This window comes from Malus domestica, chromosome 04 (genome assembly GCF_042453785.1).
Source record: "Malus domestica chromosome 04, GDT2T_hap1".
Lineage (NCBI taxonomy): Eukaryota > Viridiplantae > Streptophyta > Magnoliopsida > Rosales > Rosaceae > Malus > Malus domestica.
The window spans coordinates 8,229,049-8,252,181 of NC_091664.1; the positions used below are offsets into that span (position 1 = coordinate 8,229,049).

At 37.4% G+C, this 23,133-nt stretch overlaps 2 protein-coding genes across 3 annotated transcripts; one reads left to right on the top strand and one right to left on the bottom strand.

The window, feature by feature from the left end:
- Window positions 1-804: 804 nt before the first annotated feature.
- On the bottom strand, window positions 805-2,739 carry LOC103433011 (bifunctional adenosine 5'-phosphosulfate phosphorylase/adenylylsulfatase HINT4). Of its 2 annotated transcripts, XM_008371235.4 has the most exons (6): window positions 2,475-2,739; window positions 2,242-2,288; window positions 2,074-2,150; window positions 1,857-1,923; window positions 1,278-1,355; window positions 805-1,170 (listed from the first exon to the last, which is right to left on the bottom strand). In XM_008371235.4, exons 1-6 carry the CDS (start codon window positions 2,556-2,558, stop codon window positions 1,065-1,067), a joined length of 459 nt encoding a protein of 152 aa, XP_008369457.1. In that variant the 5' UTR covers window positions 2,559-2,739; the 3' UTR covers window positions 805-1,064. The 2 variants fall into 2 exon arrangements, with proteins under 2 accessions (XP_008369457.1, XP_008369458.1); XM_008371236.4 differs by lacking the exon at window positions 1,278-1,355 and having other exon boundaries at window positions 2,475-2,685.
- A 14,303-nt stretch (window positions 2,740-17,042) lies between these two features.
- LOC103433012 (protein arginine N-methyltransferase 1.6) lies at window positions 17,043-22,031 on the top strand. The gene is made up of 14 exons (XM_008371237.4): window positions 17,043-17,526; window positions 17,659-17,872; window positions 17,979-18,104; window positions 18,211-18,375; window positions 18,459-18,577; window positions 18,671-18,750; window positions 19,066-19,337; window positions 19,478-19,714; window positions 19,906-19,979; window positions 20,283-20,376; window positions 20,503-20,652; window positions 20,763-20,837; window positions 21,410-21,506; window positions 21,654-22,031. Exons 1-14 carry the CDS (start codon window positions 17,216-17,218, stop codon window positions 21,806-21,808), a joined length of 2,169 nt encoding a protein of 722 aa, XP_008369459.2. The 5' UTR covers window positions 17,043-17,215; the 3' UTR covers window positions 21,809-22,031.
- The last annotated feature ends 1,102 nt before the right edge of the window (window positions 22,032-23,133 follow it).

The window sequence follows — 23,133 nt, forward strand, 5'->3', positions numbered from 1 at the left end:
TCGATGGGTTTTCACTCTCAGATCATATATCAAGCTCTAATCCCTAAACCAACCGCTTTCAACTAAAGCAAATTTAGAGTTTAACTTGGATAAAAGGATCTATTTGAGGATACAGAACTCCATAAATGACATGTTAGTGATAACCAGTTTCATTATTTTTCCACATTATAATTTAATGTTAGTGAAATCGTTACTTAACGCTAACGCCATCACTTAACATTGGTGAATTAGCAAATTTCCATTTTTCAAAACGTTAGCTAGTTATTTCAAAAGTTTTAAAGGGTTATTAGGACCAATTTAAAATTACACCAAAAGGGTGGGTAGTTCCATACTTACTGAATTTAATTTCCGAATAATTTCCATTGAAATTAAAAGTAGTATAAGTCTTAAAATTTTCACATTGTGAAGAACACACATTGTAACTCTAAAAAGAAAATTGAGATTTACAAATCAACACAGAGGTTTTTCATCCATTCAAGTAGCCTACTTCTTTGAGAGCATTAGTTGCAAATGATTCTCTTAATTATTAGTTAATATATGAGAAGGGTTGTAACTTGTACGTCTTGATTTTCCTCTTATGCTTTCACACGTTCTGTTTGAAGAAATGCGTCTGACGAAATGCTTCGAAAACGGCGTTTTTAAGCTAAAAATGCAGGCAAACCCTGCCCATGTTCAACTTCACGAGCTCGTTTATCCCACCAAGTAGAGATCTTATCGCTCAAAGACCTATCTCTTAAAAACCGATAAGCAAATGCAGTATGATGTTTGCTAAGGAGACTACCAACTAAGCTTATACACCAGAAATTGCTGCTGCTGGATCTTTCTAAATCTTAGTATTTCTTATGAGCATGTAGAGTAATTTGTACAAAGCACCCAAAAATTGAAACAAAAGCATCACTGAGGAAATGCAGACTATAAGAATAACAACAACCGACAATACATAATTCATCAGAATGCTGAAAGATAATCTATACCTTTGTTCAGTTGTGTTAAAAAGTTGACTTGCTTATTACGGAAAGCCAATGCAGTCGTGTTCAAGTTTCAACTACTAATCACAACACGCATCAAACTTTTGAAATAACTGGTGGCAAAGGCTTGATCTTGCCCAACAGCTTTTCAGCTTCAACAAATCCAATTGATCCCACAGACAAATACTTTATACACTTCCATCTGTTCAAGTATTATTAGGTATGTCAGTTCAACGAACTAGCAGGATATAATCATGTAAGAGAAATCCCCGAGGTACAAAACAAGTATGAAAACCCCAAATAGCTTGCCTGGGTGTGTAGGGTAGTGCAAAACAATGTAGGTGAAGATGGTTAACGGAGTTGAATGGAGGCTGATGAAATCCAAATCTGTCAAAAGGAAAGTCTAAAATCATAATCAAAACTCTTTCATATTTGAAATCGTTTGAATCATGAAATCCTATTATTTTGATCCAATCATTTCCAATTAATGATGCGTGCATGCCCGGTCTAATTCAAGTTTAAATGTCTAATTGTTGTATATTCATTTAAGGATTCATAAGCAATCTCACAAACTCATTTACAGAAAGACCCTCTTCCAAAGAAGGCGTAAAGCGGCCTAGTTGGTCAGGGATACACCAAATTACAGAATTAATTAAAAGTCACATTCTTCACCAGCTCATTTATGCATTAAGCAATCTGTTTAAGACAGCATATAAAGATTTTATTAAACCAACCGATTGTTCTGAATTCTTTGGGGATAGCATAATGACGTGAAGCAAATCTTAGCACAGATTTACATGAAGTAGCTTCTCAAGATCAATCTGTTTGTGCACGCAAATACAAACCCGAAAATAATACTAAGAAAAAACTTAAATCGCAAGGCAATACCTGTACTGATGGCATTGCGGTGCATCTCGTTGTATTAGCGTTTTCCCCACTTCTAACATGTGACTTACTGTATAACAATGAAAAAAATGGAGAACATAAGCACGAAACATATCAACAACAAAAGGCGAAAAATTAAGAAATAGCAAGAAAAGTCACACATTGGTTCAATCAGATATGATTTTGATCTAAAGATACCAACAAATTCAGATTAGATTACCCAAAGAGTAGTCTTCAGGTCTCCTCTGAAGATCCTTAACAGTTGGAATGTGATCCACAGGAATAACCAAGTAATGCCTACACAGGATTAGATTGGAATTCGACTTAAAATTCAATTAACATGGTAAAATTCATGCATAAAAATTGGGAAATTACATTCTATCAGTACCTTACAGCAGCAGGGTTGATGTCTTGAAAAGCAACGACCTTTTCATCCTGCAGGAAAAACCAGTAGACCAATTACTGAACTACAGCATCAAGATAATTACGACAAGCAGCGTTTGGTTGCTGAGAAAATGGGAAGGGGATAAAACCCAATTGAAAGGTCAACTTTCTGAGCAACCAAACTAAAGTGGAAAGGAAAAATAAATGGGCGGAGAGAGAGAGAGAGAGAGAGCAGACAGTGTGGAAGAGAGTGGTCGAGGTGGATTTTCCGGCGATCTGGCAGAAGATGCACGGTGAAGCTGCGGCTGCTACTGCCGCCATCGGCGACCCTAAGCCGCGAGCAGAGTTGATGGGAGTCAGACGCGTTTGGAGCTCTATCCGTGATTTGTTTTGTTGCCAGCATTTTCTTAACTATTATTTTTGTATAAGGATGACGCTTTCTCTGTTCTGCCCGATAAACTTTTTTTTCGAAGTATCCGTGGCATTTGAGATGGTATCTCATAGCGACGGTTCAGTTTAAAAACGAAAATGATATATTCATCTTTAAAATTATGAAAATTAATTATATCTCAGCGAAATTAACCATCGAGGGTTATTTATAACCATTTACCGGGTAATGGATTATTCATCGATTAACCGTTATATCCATTTTCACCAATACCTATAATATATTCGTTCAATTGACGCATTATAATATAATAGATACTAATTTGATCATTAAATATCTATGTCCAATCATAAAAAAACATAACAACGTTCTTTTGTAATTGTTGATGATAAGCCAAATGTGGTAAATGGGTCCAAATGTGGGAATTGTTGATGATAAGCCAAATGTGGTCCAATGAAAAAAAGAAAAGAATGATAAAAGCAAAAACAACAATCACTAAAAAAAAAGAGACAAGACAAATTGTGAAATAATTCTAAAACTTGTGACAACAAAATTAGAGCATTGAATTTAAGACACTGATGATGTTGGATGATCTTTTTGATCTCTCCTATAAGCACTATTGAATTCACATTGGTTTTGATTCAAAACTTGTAAACTTTCCACAAAATGCAACTTTTGTAATTCTCTAGGTAATGAGTTTAGAGAATATATATATATATATATATATATATATATATATATATATATATATATATATATATATATATTATAACACAATACTATATTATATTATATATGAGTTGTTATATATCGGATTCGGGAACAGATATAAATCGGAGACTCATATAACCATAGTTAATACCATAACCGAATAATATTTTTGGGTTTTCCCCTATCCAAAATATACCATAATTTTCATCTCCAAATCCGTCTTATTTGGACAGTTATCCACAGTTATTGGGTTTAACGGTTTGCATTGTCATCCCTAATATCTCACATATGATGCTTAATAAGATAGTAACTTTTATTATTAAAAGGAGATGAGAGGATTTAAAATTATTACAATAATTTAGAGGAGGGAGAGTTTTGAATCGGGATGCATGAGTGAAAACTCATTACCCTATCCATTAAGATATTTGACCACATGTTAAAAAACAGCATTTAAATTACTTTTTAAAGCTGTTTTAGTAGAAGCATAGTATAAACTTTAACAAATATTTTTATTTCATATGATAAACTCATTGATTTTTTTCTAAATGACATCATCTACCTTTTCCGACTCCTCCACCACCACCTACGAAGTCAATGCCACCACCAATAGTGTCCCCCATCATAATTGCCACTGCCATCTATTGCACCACCAACTTCTTCACCACTGCGACCACCATTGCAACCACCATCTTCTCCACCATCACTATCCCCTCACCAACATCATCATCACCATCACCAACACTAGCACCACAACGATCACTATCACAATTTGAATTACTGTTTAAAGCTCTCGGGGAGCCATTGGAATTTCTTCTAAATAGAAAGCATAAAGTTGTTCCCCTACTTACATTGGGAAGTCAAATGCCAAGGCAGACCTCTATTTTTATTCTTCGGGATGAGGGATAGTACTCTTTTGCTGGAGAAGCGAATGAAGCTTTAGTTGGGAAGCCTTTACATCTCCTGTATCTAGCCCCCCATAACATAGGAATGATAACTCAAATTCTCTTATGTCTCATCTCTTGGGTTCCCAATCCAAATTAAACAAGAGCTGTAGTTCCGCGGTGGTGAAGGAAGCAATGCATTCTGAAAGCGCTTCAAATATGAAGGTCTACCTACAATCTTTTTCTTGTTGTGGTAAGATAGGGTATGAGACGTAGGACTACACCAAGATGTCAGATGAGAGATAGACTTCTCAAATTTTCTTTTATTCATTGTTGTGCTTTAAATTTAATCAAACATTTTCCTACAATTTGACAGTTGTGTGGGGAATTCTAATTTATTCAATTTTATCTCAATTTTTTTTTTTATTGAAATTCCTTCTTTATCTCTCAACTTAGTGAAAAACTTGGTGGCGTCAACGAAAAAGGTCATTGGTGCAACACATGACATAATTTGAGGTCTAGAGCAACTATTATTAAAATTCAGGAACAAAAATTAAACTAGTTGTATAGTTCAAGACCATTGTACAATTTAATATGGGAAATTAAACGCATTGATAATGATAAATAAAGTAAAAAAAAAAAAAAGAGCATAAATTTGGAAGGAATTATAATTTAATTCTACAGTAACGTTTTTAAACATTTTAATTAAAATTTGTAACCTGTTGTGAATTTAATTAATGGGTGAGAGAGAGGAGACAGTAGAGGGAGAAACAAGGGCTCAGGTTATGCGAATTGTATGTTTACCTCCTGGCCTTACAAGTAGTACAAATTCTATGAGAATTTGATCTCCAATCCTATTGGGATTCTACTTTAAGTTTATGCAATCATATTCCCAATTAATAATTCTATTCACAACTTAGAAGTAGTCGCATCCAGTCTTCATAATTGTAAGATGGTTGTTGTCGTAAGTTCTCATCATATATAAATAATTTCTAACACTAGTCTCATAGTAGGGGCGCATTTCAATGTTTCACATCTTTAGGATGATCATTAACATACACAAGGGTATGACCAGCCCAGAGTATGTGCCTCATCGAAACCTCGTCAGGTTAGCAAAAACCCAGAAGAAAAAATGCTACTGATCGTAGAAAACATAGTACAACAAGGTCATGTGAGTATACTACAGAATACTCGCTTGAGTTCGACAAAACTATCCAAGAGAACTACGAGTGATACAAATATGAACGTTTACACAAACCAATTTTATGACAAAGCTTCTGAAGGTAGGCTTCAACATCGACTTCATGAATAGGTCGGCAAGATTGTCATGGGATCGGCTCTGTTTAACTATAAAAGATATTACTTGTCTCCTAAGTAAAGAAACCCTAATTCAAGTCAAATTAGGATATCTTGGGGATTAGACCACATAAGCAAGATTCTAAGAGGATTGGGTATCTTATCCTAGATTCCCTCTCAATTTGATGAATTATCCTAGATTTTCTCATAGATAGTCTCTCAATTTGGTGATGATTACTTTCCCTATAAAGACTTTCAAGATCCCTATAAATACTCTAACTTGGGTATTTATCAAGGGGGACATCCACATCTCTTTCTCTTTGACTCTCTCAAGACTACTACAAATATTTTCTTTATGCCTAACATAGGCCCATACGTCATTGTCTGCTCGAAGACACGTCCATGGAGAACTCATCTCCTTAATGTTCCACCATAGGCTATTCGTCAAGGATGGTTCATAACATTATTTCTTAAACCTATACCCGTTGTTTGATTCTCCTTTTCGAACATATGTAGACAACCCTTTTCAGATTCAATCACACCCCAATCAAACCCATTCTCTCCACGCCAGAGATCATGGGCTATCTTGATTGGAATTCAACTTCGTTTGTAGATGTGCACGGCTTTGGTTCCAACACTGTCTTTAACTGGTTGATACATGCAACTTTGGCTTCTTGAATCATTATTGGAATGTCAATGATAGAAGATAAAGCACATGAGGTTCTTATATGATCAATCACACCCCTCAACCAAAAGCATTCACGTGATGCTTCGTGTTTGGCTAGAATCTATGCGTGATTGGAAGACATAGTAACCAAGTCCTATTTGGTTGATCTCCAAGATATTACAGTATCTCCAACCGCAATGACATAACCCTCTTGAAAACATGCCTTGTGCGGGTGAGATTAATAACCCTCGTCAGCATAACCAACAAGGCAAACATCATTCCGAGGATTAGGGATTGTATTCGCTCAACGATGAGTAGGGATAGAGTAAGCCCATATTAATTTTCCTTGAAGCTAACGTATGGTGTCTTTAACATCTATCCAATGTCTGTGTGTAGGCGCATTGCTGTATCTTATTTTTTAATTTCTATAATAAATTTAGGAACTGTTATCAGCAATCCAAAAATCTTAATTTGCACTTCTCACACTTGTATTTTTCTTCACTTGTAAGTGAGAGGTCTTAGATTCGAATCTCGTGGATGATAAATTCGATACCAAATTAAGTTGCCCATTGTGTTGCTTAATCGAACTCCCCCTCCCCTTAGAGTAACTCCACACCTAAAAAATGATGAGTTGGCCCAAAGTCCATTTAATCCACCCAAATGAATAGTAATTGGCCAAGTTGTCACGCCCCATCCCAACATACGTCCAGGATCGACACGTGATGACACCAATACTTGTATATCTAACATACCTCGCCTCCAGGATATGTACAAAGCACAACTCGAGAATCGAATCGCATAGTAGTTTTTCGTATACTTTATGGCTGCATCTAACCTCCTCGTTAGACTGCCTACGTACCCTCATTAAGGATCAAGCCATTCGTAGTTCGTCATTTCATTACACTCGAATATTCATCAATTAAATCGCCATGTCTCAATAATATATCACAATGCATAACATGCAATATTACAAGGGACAAACGACGGAGCACAATCATATTCACTAGTCATAAAGTTCAACGAGTCTAATCATAATTACCATAACCATAACCAACATCATTCCATAATCACACATCCATCAATAATGCCAACCATCACATCATCAATAATACATACAACACGTTGAAATGCGGGCTAGAGCGCCATAGTTTGGCTGAAGACTACATCTCTGAAAAAGGGAATTTTGGACCACCCAACGGAACCAAGGCACCAAAGGGGATTCTGAACCATCACTCAACGGAATCCAATCAGGATATGATTCCGGAACATCACTCAACGGAATCGTGGAGTAAAAGGGATTCCAGACCATCACTCAACGGAATCCAATCAGAACTTAATTCCGGACCACTCAACAGAACTGAACGGAAGTCCAGGAAACATAACAACGGCTCGAAAGAACAAGACATGATTCAAGTTACTCAATTCAGAAAGACTCAACTCAACGAAACAATATCGAGCAACAAATCCCCATCACAATGGTTTATCGGTCCATTACTAGACCTCACATCTCCCAAGCAATTCAATATGCATTTCAATCACATGCCACAACCATTTCCAATACACAAGTCAAATCACATTTCACTACATCATACCAATCACTATGCTTCGAACATTATATCTCAATCCATAACTTGTAACATATCAAGGAATCACGAAGCACAATATTAATATTTAATCACGTTAATCAATCAGTGAGATAACATATCATTTCACGAATTTAATTAAAGAACTCTACATAATTCCCTACTTGGGTTATGGATAATAACATGGTAATTCTAATTTGTATTCACAAGATCCATCGTGGGTAATTCCCATTTACTCGAATCTAGGATTCTAAGATAACCTTATGGAAATGAGCAAGAGCAAGGATTTTGGACTACTTAACGAAATCAAAATATCAAACGGTTTCTCATAATTTACCCAGACCTGTCGCATGTGAAATAAGTGCCTACATCATGGAAATGGTGCATCAAGCAACCAACAACCCGGATAAGCTGCGAAGCTCGTGTGAGCGACAATAATACAAAGTATGTAATAATAATGATGAAACCAACCATCAATCACAGTTTATAAACTTTGAATATAAATCATTCATAAGAAATTAATACCAAACCTTTGCAAACTTCGAAGGAGTCATATAGACATCCAACGACTTTTCTAAATCAACTCAAAGTTCTCGAAGCCAAAATTCACGGATACACTCAAAATAGAGCTAGAGAGACGTTGTTCGACCGAAGCCTACGCAAGTAACCAAATAGCAAGTGGCCCCCCCAAAGTGGATCAACCAAGCAGAGCCACCCATGAGAAAGTAACCAAGTAGGCAGTGACCCCCAATGCGGATTAACCAAGCAGAGTCGCTCCTACAGCTGTTAGGAAGTGATCACCCAATGCGGATTAACCAAGCATGATCACTCCTAAGCATACATGGCCATAAGGATCGCCCAACGCGAATTAACCAAGCGCGATCCATATATAGTATGGTCCCCCAAAGCGGATTAACCAAACAGGACCATTAGTGACCCCCAACGCGGATTAGTCAAGTAGGGTCAAGATAGCCAAGTAGGTAGTGACCCCCCAACACGGATTAACCAAGCAGGGTCATCGATGTACCAATGCTACATGGTGCTATCAAACCAACACATAACTTACCTCCTACCTCCACACTTATGATTTACAACATGAGCACATACACCATCCATTTATGTATTTCCCATCTAGGTTCCAAAGCATTGTTTCGAATTATTACTACAAGCATCCATCACCTCGATCAACTCCTATTCTCAAGTATATGCAATTACTAAATGCATCACTTCCGACTCTAGTCTTAATTAGATTACTTGGAACTACTAATTCACACTATGAGATCCAAGTACTATTTTGGTTAACTTGAATTAACATGATCAAAATAAATGTAACATTTGAATGAAAACACTTAGAGAAAGTAAGTGAAGATGCTACTTACAAATATAGATGTACCTGTATATAAAAGCCTTGGCAGTTGGTGCATATATATATCCAGGGATATACGTAAGTTCCTTTGAATATGCATACATAGATATATGTATAGGGTAAATAAGGAAACATTTTCATCCCTTCATTATTTTATACATACATATAAGGATTCGTTCAACTTCAGACATAAGCAGAAAGGTCTGATAATGCTAAACCAATGAGATGGAATCAATATGCTCATCAACAATGGCTATTCACTGTCATCACAAGGATAAAATCTGGACCACGTCTGACTAAATGTATACTAACAACTCTAGCAAAATTGTACCAAATATGAAGAGAAACAATTTCACATTATGGGACAAAATAATTGTTGATTCCCCATCATCAACATTACATTAATGCATTCACTAACTTTAAGGCAACAAATTCAACATGATAAATGGATAATTTTCAAATAAGACTATACATACATAATGTTAACCATCAGCATTTCATAAATCGGATGTCACACACCGGGAAATTCGACTTTTTTCAAAAATTCTCAAATTTTACAGGAATAAAGATCTCAACAAGTAGTGTAAACTTTATACATGTGGCTAAGTCCAATTTGGCCAGAAAGGCCCTCAGATTGGCTCGCACCCGTCAAAAACCCTAAGGTGAGTGTTCTTCAATTCGGCTTCCTTGGTGTTCCAACGTCCCTACAACTGATTGGGTCTTGTTCTTGGGTCCAAGAGAAGTTGATCAAGGGTGATGGTGAATGGTGATACTCTCCAAAACGACGAATCGCCGTCGAGAACCCCCGGATTCTCCGGTGGAGTTCTACCCGAATTTGGCCTTAAAAACCTTTCAATTTGAGCAAATAAGGTAGATGAGAGGTTGTGGAATAAGTTGCAGGTGGTGGAGGGTTGAGAATGACCTGAAAAAATGGTGGAGATTGGTCGAAATTCAGCCGGGTTGAAGTCGGGTTTGTGGGTGCACGGGATGACGAAAATGGAAGGGGAAAAATCCCCCTTTTTTTTGTTTCTTCCCTTATTGGTCCTTTTTCCCCCTCTAAAAATCTAATTTGGTCCTCTTTTTAAACTAACTTAACCTTTAACCCACATATGGGAATTAAATAATTCCCACAATCTATAGTTCACAACTTCAAACATCCGTAACTGTACCGTTATAACTCGGACTCGCAAACAGCTTTCGCCTATGCGTTCGTGGGTTCGAGATCTATTTAAAAACACTAGTTAAAACTTCGAAAAGTCAACGAAAGATAAAGATTGATTTCAAAAATTCAAACCCGATAACTATTCGATTTAATTCCCAAAATTTACGGAATTAAAATTAAGTAATAAAAATAATGTAAACGTGGAATACGAACTTAAATTACAAGATACATAATGAATAGTGAAATTCCGGGGACGGGATTTCACACAAGTGCATCTCCACCTCTAAAAAATGAGCTGGGCAAGAATCTAGTTAATTCGTATTAAAATATTATTTGTTTTTTTGAATAAAATAATAAAAACTAATATTATTTTTAATTTTGAATAGAATTTTTAACCAATCTTGTCACGCCACTTGTCATACACACCTAACCATCTTTCACAAAAATTGTACTTTCGGAAAATGACAAGTGGCGTGACAAGATTGGTTAATATATATATATATATATATATATATATATATATATATATATAATCATTTAATTTTGGGTAAATTACATTTTACCCCCTCAGGTTTGGAGTCGATTTCAATTCCTTACAATATCTTAAAAACATTTCAATTTCATACATTTACTTATCATTTTATTTCAATTTCATACATCCGTTAGAAAATCTGTTAAGTAAACCGTTAAGTGATGATGTGGTAAATATGAGATCCACATTTGTGCTGATGTGACTACTAAATTTGTGCCACGTGACAAAAAAAATAATTTTTTATGCATTTAAAATATTAAAATATGCTAACTATTTATAATTTTTTTTTTAAATTAAACCCCAATCAAACTTAGAAACCATAGCCCACCCTGACCCACTCTCTCTCCTCCGCCCCACCCTATCCCACCTTATCCCTCTCATCCACTATGTTCACCTCCCCTCCATTCTCTCTCCCTAGAGACCCACCAACCCATCCATCATCGTTTGTCCGTCACCTTCCTTCCCCCACCAACCCAGAAACCATCCTCGTTTGTCAGAGTTCGATGTTGAACAAGACAATGCGATCTAGGGACTCGTAGAAGCACTTGCTGTCTTAGTCTTCCTTCTCTCCGGCTCTGCTCATCGTTTACGGGTGTGGAGGTGTACGGGTTTCGGGATGTGAATCAGATCCGATTACGGGAGGAGAGAGATAGAGTGGGGGAACAAAGCCTCTTGTTGCTGGGTTGAGGTGAAAGAGAGGAGGTGGTGGGGGGGGGGATTGCGGGGGATGTCACATCTCGACCCGGGGTCCACCATATCCTGAGCTCGATCCACTGTAGCACGATATTGTCTGCCTTGGGCCCTAACTACGCCTTCACAGTTTTGTTTATAGGAACTTACACGAGAACTTCCAAATGGGTCACCTATCCTGGGATTGCTCTTGCTGCGATCTCGCTTAACTTCGGAGTTCTTAAGGAATCTGAAGTCAGTGAGCTCCCAAAAGGTCTCGTGATAATGGAGGTGGGCATGTACATATAAGGTATAAAGGATCCACTCCCTCTCCGTTGGTCGATGTGGGATGTTACAATCCACCTCCTTAGGGGTCCGATGTCCTCGTCGGCACACTTCCGGCCATGGATTGGCTCTGATACCAAATCGTCATATCTCGACCCAAGGTCCACCACATCCCGATCTCGACTCCGCCGTAGCACGATATTGTCTGCTTTGGGCCCTGACCACGCTTTCACGGTTTTGTTTCTAGGAACTCACATGAGAACTTCCTAGTGGGTCATCCATCCTGGGATTGCTCTCGTTGCAATCTCGCTTAACTTCGGAGTTCCTAAGGAATCCGAAGCCAGTGAGCTGGGGGGAATGGTTTATGGGTTTGATTGGGGTTTTTTTTTTTTAATTTTTTTTAATAAATATGATTAATATTTTTAATGCATAAATTTTTTTTTTGCCACGTGGCACAAATTTGGCAGCCATGTCAGCACAAATGTGGATCTCATATTTGCCACATCATCATTTAACGATTTACTTAACAGATTTTCTAACGGATGTATGAAATTGAAATAAAATGATAAGTAAATGTATGAAATTGAAATGTTTTAAAGATGTTGTAAGGAATTGAAATCGACCCCAAACCTGAAGAGGTAAAATGTAATTTACCCTTTAATTTTTTTATGTACTTTTAAACAATTTTTCTAATTTTTTATTTTAAGTTAATTAATTTGGATCATTGGATTTCAAAAAGGATTAAATCCAACAGCCCAAAAGTGGGCACGTGGCCCACGGTAAGATTTTGACAATTTTTTTAATGCTGCAACGCGCGCCCACGCGCCAAAGGCTAAAAAAAGAAAAAAAAAAATTTACATAGCTAACATCAGCCTGGCGTCATGTAGGACTCAATCCATTATGTGATGGGCTCAAAGCTAGCCTCCACTTTGGGTTAGCCTATTGGGTGGGGTGGAGTGAGTTTTTGGGGGGAGGGGGGTGGTGGCCTGAAAAATAGACTTTGGGCTAGCACATTTGTTAGGGGTGTAAGTGCTCTTAGTGTAGAATATATAGTTGTACTAAAAAAAAATTAAAATTTGAAGTACATAATGAGAATTTTGGAGTGTTGATAATAATTCCCTAAATTTAAATATATTTATTAATTATTTGTCAAGAAAATAATAATTTTTTTTTTGAACAACCCCTTAGACCATCTCCAACCCTTGGCCTAAAACCTAAAATTTTTAGCCCATAAAATTTAGGTTTTAGCCTAGAAACAACTTTTCTGCACCAACCCTTCTGACCTAAAATTTTAACCCCAGATCATTAAAGAATGAATTTGGCCTAATTGTTTTCTTAAATTAACTTTTTTGTTTTAAAAAAAATTATGTAAACTATCGTAAATTAATTTTATGAATATTTTAATCTAAAAATATTTAAATTCCGATAAATATTGGCAAATCACTAAATCGATACATGAAACTCACAAAACACTATGGAAAAAATATGAAAATCATGATAGAGATGTATAAACACAAAATACATGAAACACACAAGACACACAGAACACATGTAAAGCACATACAAAACACATGTGAAGGACATACTAAACACATGTGAAGCTCATACACATGTGAAGGACATACAAAACATATGATAGAGATGAAGCACACATAGAACACATGTGAAACACATGACACACACGAAAAACATACCAACATACATACAAAACACATGAAATGCATGAAACACAAACCTACACATATGAAACTAAAACCTTCAATCATCCTCTATATATAAACACAAGTTGAATATCACACCATCACACAACATTCAAACCTTCAATAATCCTCTATATTCACCAATCTTCCAACTTTCAAAGTGTTTTTCTTTCCTAAAAATCATCAATATCTCATCAATGGGTGATAGAAGTAGGCGTAGCTTGGCAATGCAGATGACACAATACCAAGCAAGCCATGCAACTGCCGATGCAAAAATGAACGCAGAAGAAGCTGAATTTGCAAACTCGCTTATTCAATAGCAGCACCATGCCGAATCTAGCCATCATGGTTTTGTCATGGGGCGTTCATTTATGCAGCGTGATAGAGAAGAATGTCGTGACCGGATGATGAAAGATTATTTCATCGAACGTCTGAGATATTCTTCTTATGATTTTCGGAGGTGGTTTCGGATGAGAATATAGCTTTTTGAAAGCATCTTGAACGCAGTTGTCCATCATGACCACTACTTTGCAAGGAAGATAGATGTCGTAGGTCGACAAAGCCTATCACTTTATCAGAAGCTCACATATGCATTTCGGATGCTAGCTAATGGGTGCTCTGCAAACTCAATTGAAGAGTATTGCTGACTTGCGAAAAGTACTGCTATTGAGAACCTGAAGCGTTTATGTAAGACAATTAAAGCCATATATGGAGCCACATACCTCAGCAAGCCAAATCGTGAAGACTTGAATCGGTTTCTACGCAAGGCAGACAAAAGAGGCTTTACTGGCATGATAGGAAGTCTCAATTGTATGCATTGGGAGGGGAAGAATTGTCCTACTGCTTGGGCCGGCCAATTCAAGGGCCGTCACAACAAGCCAACCATTGTGCTCGAGGTTGTGGCGTCTTATGACACATGAATCTGGCATGCATTCTTCGACGCTCCTGGATCAAACAATGATATCAACGTTCTTTGGTCTTCTCCTCTGTTCGATGATGTTGTCAATGGATGGGCACCAGAATAAAGGTACAAAGTAAATGGTAATAGGCATGAACTATGTTACTACTTAACTGCTGGTATTTATCCTAGCTGATCTACCTTTGTGAAAAGTTATTCTCATGTCGATAATGCAAAGAATAAATTATTTTCGCAGAGACAAGAGTTTTACAGGAAGGATGTGGAGAGAGTGTTTGGGATCTTACAAGCTCGATGGGCCATTGTTAGAGGGCATGCACGACTTTGGCATACCGAAGACCTCCATTCAATCATGATGACGTGCATAATTTTGCACAACATGATTGTGGAAGATGAATATGTCGAAATTGAGGAAGATTTTGACGAAGATGGATGATGACCAACCAACATATGCTAGAGCTATGGTAAGAGATGTTGAATATCTTGCTGCAACCACATACTAGACCCAACATGATAGGGTCACACTCAGTGAGTATATGAGATGTTTAAATAGAATTCAATCTTCTCAATGTCATGACACACTCTGCAAGGATTTGGTTGAGCATATATGGTGTCGAGAAGGAGAATGTTGGTGATGGATAATCCTAAGTGTAATAATGTGTTATGTTATGTAATAATTTTGCATGTACTATGTTGGTATTTTCTAGTAATAAATTGAATTGTCTTCTTGTAACAAGTCTTTTCACTTGTACGTTGTCAAAATTATTAAAGGTGATTTGAATTATTGAAGGCATCTATTGTACAATAATTAATGGGTGCTCTGTAGACTCAACTGACAATAAGTACAATAATTATTGAAGACATCTAGATTAATGAAACAATAATGAATAAGTCATAAACTTAATACAAACGACATTTAATAAACCACATAAACTTAATACAAAGGACAATTAATAAACCACATAAACTTAAAAAAGAAAACGATAATTAATAAACTACATAAACTTAATACAATCGAAAATTCATAAACTTAATAATGATATCCACCATCTTGATTTGGTGATGGACTTAGTGGTGGCCTTGGGATATAGCCTTGAGATGAATTATCATCTTGAAATATACTTCTTTGGGCATCCATTTTCAAAATTTTCCTTTGCTTACCACGTAAGTATTTCTTCCTCTCTGGAGTGTATTTGTTGAGGTCCTCCATCATCAAATTTATTTTGAACCTCTCTTGCTCCCTATCCCCTAGCTGCGTCATAGCCACATGCATTTGGGCTGCTTCCTCCTCCCGAGAGCTATGACTTTCGGTTAATCTTGCAAATCCGGTAGCAATTTGTTCACTAATGGGATCTTGGGACTTCCCTTTTCTCTTTGCTTCCTTTTGCCTATCTCTTCTCGGGGGCCTTGCAAAAGAAGAAGTTGGGGTCATTTGTTCGACACCTTCATTGACACATTCATTGACACCTTCATTGAAATCATTTGGGGCCGGAGCTTCATTATGAAATAATCTTCCCCATTGTTGGTCCGCATCGGTTCCCCACCTCAGACAATCCTTGAGGACGTTCCAAGCATGATGCAACTTAAAAGCTCGATTTTTTGGTGTAGTTCTTGCCTTGTAAATTGCCATTGCTTTGTCACCCTATGCATCAACTACGTAAAAACAATTAGTTGAAAAATACTATTATGTACATGACAAATAAAATATCAACAAAGAAACTCATAATTTCTGAGAAGCTCCTTCCACTAGGCATGTCAACCGTGGCTCTCTCCAAGCTTCACTTCCACAAAGTGCATGCTTTGTTGATAACCTTCCACCGATCATAAACACCACCACCTTCCCTTCCACCGACATTGGAGTTTTCATGGAATTTATCAACGATTTTACCCCACAAAACCTTTTTATTTTGATTCGTGCCGACGACACCATCTTCGCTAATGGAATCCCATGCCAAACATAAAGCAATATCTTCCTCAAAGGTCCAATTACGACCTCTAACATGCTCTTTTGCCATCTTGAAAAATTTGGAAATGAGAAGAAATGGTAGAAAGAAAAATTGGAAGAATTGTAGGAGAAAAGTGAGTTTTATGTGGATGTTTGAACAAATACATAGGAATTTATAGAGTTTTTGGGTGAATTTTGAGTTAAATAATTTTTTTTAAAATTATTTTAGCCATTGGATTTAAATTTGGAATGCTAGATCTTTTTTTTACTGTTAGATTTGATTATATTCGATCTAAGCCGTTGGATTCAATAATTATATAAATATAAAACAAAAAAAAAATTTGAACGTGGACCGTTGGATTAACCAACGACCCTTTTAAATCAGCGTTGGATCAAGAACAGTAGCCCAATGGCTATCGACATGATTGGACAACCAGGGGACACGCCCACGTGGGTGGGGTCCAGCTGGGCTGGCGTCTAGCACGTTGGGCGAGTTCGATTGGCATCTGGGCTTCACAACCCGTGGTGCACTCGCGCAGGCTAGGGTCCACTCTAATTTCTGGCCTAAAAACGGACCGGTATTTGGCCCTAGGTTGAGTTTTCGGTTTAAGGTTTGTTTTAGGACTTGGGTTGGGTTGGGTTGGGTTGGGTTGGGTTGGGGGGAGGAGAAATATAAGTTCTAGCCCAAAGATGGAGTGGGTCTTAGTGACAAGTGATTCGTGAGGAAGAAAATAATAATTAAAACATGGCGATTGAAACGTTTCTAACGTTTGTCAAGAAAGCCCTACTCTCAGTCTCTCACCGTCACTGACTCGCTCGCCGAACTCACCACCGCCATGTTTCTCAACTCCTCCTCCTCCTCCTCCTCCTCTTCCTAATGCTCTCTCGAATCGCCAAAACCTTATTTCCCAAACTGCCCCTTCACTCTACACCCCGGCTTGCCCGACCCATGAGCTCCCAGCCGACTCAGCGCGCCTTCCAGCTTCGAGTCAACCCGCTCACCGGAAACTCCGAGTGGATCGTCATTGAGGAAGACGAACCAGAGGAACAAACTTTCAACAATCCCCAAAATGGCCTTCTGGCCACAACGTCGTATCTGGACATGCTCAACGACTCCCCTCGAAACAGAGCATTCCGTACAGCCATTGACAAGACCATCACCGCTCCCTGCCATGTTCTCGATATCGGGTTAACATCACAATTACCAATTAAATTTGATTTAATCAATTAAGTTTACATTTTGATTGATTTAATTAATCAAATTTTGAATTTTGTGCATTTTGATTGATTTGGTTGTTCAAATTTTGAATTTTTGCGAAGTGCTGGAACTGGGTTGCTCTCGATGATGGCAGCGCGGGCAATGGGCCCAACGACATGTCGTATGGTGACTGCCTGCGAGTCTTACCTTCCAATGGTGAAGCTAATGAGGAAAGTGGTGCGCCTAAACGACATGGAAAACCAAATAAAGGTCATCAACAAACGCTCCGATGAGCTCGAAGTCGGAGTTGACATCGCTTCTCGTGCTGACGTCCTGGTAAGTTTGCAAAAGGAACAAAACTTTGTGATTGTGCGAAAAATGGTGTGGTTTGATTTCCAGAACAGAGTGTATGCACCATTGTGACTGTGTTTTTAATGGGTAGGTTAGTGAGATTCTGGATTCTGAGTTGTTGGGAGAAGGGCTCATTCCAAGTTTACAGCATGCTCATGACATATTGTTGGTGAAAAATCCCAAAACCGTGCCGTATAAGGCGACCACCTACGGCCAGGTATGTGAAGATACAAAGATTTTACAATGATGGATGGGATGGGATTACCATATGTTTCTTATGTACCAAATGTTTTGAATAACCCATTTTTGGAAACCTCCCTCAGCTTGTTGAGAGCACATTTTTGTGGAAGCTTCATGATTTACATGGCAATGAGGCGAAAGCATCTGATGGGATTCGTCTAGTTCCAACTGGGTTGGGTGATATTCTAGGTGTTAAGCCGCAACAGTATGCCTTTCACTGCAATGCGATAGAGAATGAAGTGAAACTGGTAATGACATTGTATTACTCTTGGACAGACTTATAGGGAAAACACTTATGGTTTAATTCGTATTAAATTTTGGATTCATCCAGCTGTCCGAACCCTTCAAAATTTTTGAATTTGATTTTTGGAAACGGCCCGACAGTTGTGGGGAGACTGAGCTATTTGTGAAGGCAACTAAAGATGGTCGAGTTCATGCTGTAATTTCATGGTAATTGGACTGAGTGGTTTGTTAATGCATTTTTGTTCCTCTTGAAGAGGCGGTCATGAAAATTTTGGTATCTGTTTGTGTGTGTTATTTCAGGTGGATACTTCAGCTTGATCATGAAGGGACAATCTTTTATTCCACTGCCCCTAGGTGGATAAGTTTGCCAGCCAACACAAGTAAGTTATAGACAATTCCTTTGTGAGCAAGAACCAATGCCATATTAGTGCTATAATTAGTGCCTTTAGTGTTCTTTAAAGTAAGTTATGCAGTTTTCTTGGTATGTTCACCCTACAAGTCTTATCATATGATATTATGATAGCATAGTATGATTGTTTTGCCTTTCTCAGTGACGAATTATCCACCAACCCACATTAGGTCATATAGGACAAACTTACTCTTCTATTCAGAATTTGACTGCAAACGAAATGATAGCTATTTGTTTTCTTTCATAGTCACGCGATGAAGAAAGTGGTTTTGTTGTTTTTTGCCAGGTCATGGGGATTGGTGTGACCACTGGAAACAGTGTGTTTGGTTTGTTCCTGGTGAAGGTATGTCCATAACAAAGGATGAAGAGGTTTGTTTACATGCTGCTCATACAGAAACTAGCATCTCTTATAATCTCAAGAACCAAGTGCCAAGAAATGAGACTCTACAGTATGGCCTCAAGAATGGGGAATTCAAACTCACACTACCCCCAGAAAGAACTGCAATTTACGGAGACAGTGAATGGAGGCATTCCATGTTTAGTGCCATAACTAAACCTGTAAGATTCAAACACTATCTCTTTATATCTCTCTGTCTGTCTGCCACCGTGTACCTCCCACCCCAGAAGAAAGAAGATAAGTAATAATAATAAATAAGAAAAACCCTTCACATTCTTGACATGGATGGTATTCTTCACAGTTACAGGGAAGAGTTGATCCGTTATGCATTGTTGCAGATGACAGCATCTTCTTAACACTCATCGTTGCACATATTTCTAAAACAGCACATGTGATGTCATTTTTTCCGGGGTTGCAAGGCAAGGGTATTGGATATTTGCAAGCTGTTGCTAGTTCAAATGGTTTTTCAATGGATCGTGTAGAATTTATTAATAAGAGGAAAACAAAGTTGACCATGCATGACACACACCAGAAAAAGGTACTTTCTTCCCAGTGAGTTTGTATACTAGTATGACAGGGTACAGTGATGATATGTTGATCGAATGAAAAACAAACAATAATAATAATTCTTTTTCATCCTCATCCTTCTAGTGGTACTATGACATTTTTTATTTCTGTTGACAATTTAGAAACTGAATTGGCAGTTTGGGGCTTTTGTCCTATTTGTAGGTTGATCTGTTGATTGGAGAACCTTTCTACTATGGAACGGATGGCATGCTTCCATGGCAAAACCTACGGTTTTGGTATACTATTCTTTTCTGTTCCTGCAGTAATTCAAATTATGTGCTTTATGAGATTTTTATGCTTTTTACGGAAATACTATATGTAGACTCAAGTAGGAGTTGGTTTTAGACTCTTCTGTCTATGATAGCAATAACTATGTATATGCATACATACTATATTCATTAGATAATTGTCTACAGAACCGTTGTCTTTTTTATCATAGGTTATATGCGGTGGCCATGGTTATGCTACGTTGATTGATTTTAGATATATAGAAGTTGGTAAACCAATATATATAATTCTTGTTATGATTGGGTTTGAAGGAATGTTCGGACAATGCTTGACTCTGTCCTATCTGAAGATGCATTGGTACTGCCATGTAAAGCGATATTAAAGACTTGTGCCTTGTCTATCCCTGTAAGTTTTATTCTTAACCACTACTCACCCTTTTCCCAATTGAAAAGGCCTATATCTTATTTGTTTTGACCATATATGTGGCTGTTCACTATGATTATAAGTTATGGTATGCCGCCTTCTGGACAGGATCTTTGGAATAGTCGTCGCTGCTTGAGTAAGATTGAAGGTTTTGACCATTCAGTTGTAAATTCCACCTTAGGAGCATGTGGTGAATTACCTGCAGGGCAAGAGTCTCCTTGTCTGCCTTATTTCATCTGGCAGTGTGGAAATGTTAGGGTAATCAATCAGAATAGTATATTTTCTGTGGAGGAGTTTTATTTTGTGAAAGTAAGATTTAAGTTCCTTTTTTGACTTATGTTGTGGTAACTGTTTAAAAAATATTTCAGAAACTCAGTGAAGAATTTACGCTCATGGAGTTTGATTGTTCAAAACCAATAACGCCATCTTATGGAGAAACCCAGGTACCATAATAGCACTTTGAAATCTTTTCTCTGGTCATCCATGTTGAAATTTTGTTACAGTTGGTTTATTGCAAAGTACAGTAGTGGTGGTCTATTTGTTAATTAGATAAATGAACATACGCTCTCCATTTATCACAAACCATGTATCACATTAGCGGCCTCACCAACGTTGATTCTAGGACGTTGGTAGATCAAGAAACAATAGTCTTGCACTATACTTTGTTAATGTGTTCTTTACCATCTAATAGGCAAATATCACATTTATCTTCTAACATCAGAAAAAGATATTTTATTGAAAGTATAATGTAAATAACCATTTCCCCTAAGTTTTGGTAACAAATTAATTTACAATCCATTCACATCAGATACAAAAACTACAGTAGCCTCCTCCCTCCTTTTCTGTGAAGTGACGTTCTGATTGTGAATGAATAAATGCATATTACATGACTGTATTTTTATTATCTATCACTATAATAATCACTTAGTGTAACGATAAATTGGGTCAGAGAATTAATACATATAAAACGCACTATGGTCTTGCTTAATCGGTGGTTGGAATGCATTCTTGTCAGGTTGAATTTACGGAGCCTGGGATATGCCATGGATTTGCACTCTGGATTGATTGGGTGATGGATTCGGAGAACTCCCTTGTGTTCTCTACAGGGCCAGGTATGGTTGGGTTCCTTGTCGAAGCGGTTCAATGGGAAATTTGCTACTTATAATTGCTTTTTTGCACATTGTTGAACAACCTTCGGTTACTTATGACTTCAGCCATTGTTACTTTTTGCTCATATGTTGTGTTAAATGTGGATTCAGAAAAGAGATATTGGAAGCAAGGAGTAAAGCTTCTGGCCAAGCCTGTAGCAGTTAGAAATAATGAATCGAGTATGGGAGAAAGTCGGTCTGCAATAATTCAAGCGTCGTTTGATCCATCAAATGGTGACCTCAACATCAGACATGATTTCTTATAGGCGGTCATGTGGTACCTGCCTCAACATCATTTGAACCATCAACGGGATAAGTGTTCTCTCCCTCTCAGTCTCTCGTACTGTGTTCTCATGTGCTATCAATGTTGCCAATGTGTTTAGGATTTTGTTAGAGTTCATGCTCTATGACTGAGGGTGCAAATCCTAGTTTTTGTAAGGGTTTTGCACCCTGATTATTTATGAGTTCAGTGGTACTTTTTTTATTATTTTTTTATTTTTATAATTTCGCTGGCTGTTACTAAGATCAACGAAATTTCGCGGTATCCCCTTTCCCCCTCCCCAGTTTCACCTTATATGCTTACCTTCTTAATTTTGGCTCTTGGTTCTCCTTTGCTTTGTTTTCATTCAATTGCTCCAAAAAAAAAAAAAAAAAAATTGAAGGGTGTTTTCTAAATATAAAATCAGAAGATCCTAAATTTGATTAGTATACCAGAGGTTTCTAAACAAAAGGGGAAATATGAGGGGATAGAACACTGAAGTTTGGATATCCTTATGAATCTAGTGTAAAATCATGTACAAGTGTTTTACCCACTAGATTTAATTTTCACAGTTGTTAGGTGTTTTATCTTCAATTTTAACCATTCATTTTTGTACCACTCGTACGTACTAAGGCTGGGCATTCTATGAAAAAACCAATAGAACTGCTTGAACCGCACCGATGATTTGGTTTGGGTGTTATTTTATTTTATTTTTAGTTTATTGTTTTGTTTTTTGTTTGTTTTCTAATTTTGGGTGATTAAACCGAACCGCACCAATCATAATTGGTTCCTAAAATTCTGAGGGTGCGGTTAACTGAATCGACCTGCATATATTTAATTTTATAATTTTAAATCATAACTAATGTGTAGTAATATAAATGGTTAGTTATTTATGAGTTACCGTGTTTCCATCACATGAAACAAAACCTGATTAGTTTAAGAGTCCCCTTGGAGAATAATAGGGGCATCATTTGGAGAACGCAACAATTGCTGCCTTGGTCTCCTTGGGCTGCTTCATTTGTGCTTTCTTTTGAGTAATCACTCATATTGGTGTTAGGCTTTGTAACTTTTGGAAGAGAAATTTATTATGTATTTTTGTCTTCACACAAATTGAGAACCAATCCAAACCAACCTGCCACATTCGGTTAACCGACTTGATCGGTTTTATAGACCCAACTTGGTCGGTTTCGGTTTACAATTTTGGCCAAATTGACATAGTCGGTTTGGTTTTGGTTTTGGTTTTGGCCCAAAATCAACCCAAACCAACATGCGCCCACCCCTACTATGTATCTCTATTAATTAATGAAACCCTTTTTGTTAATCAAAAGAGGG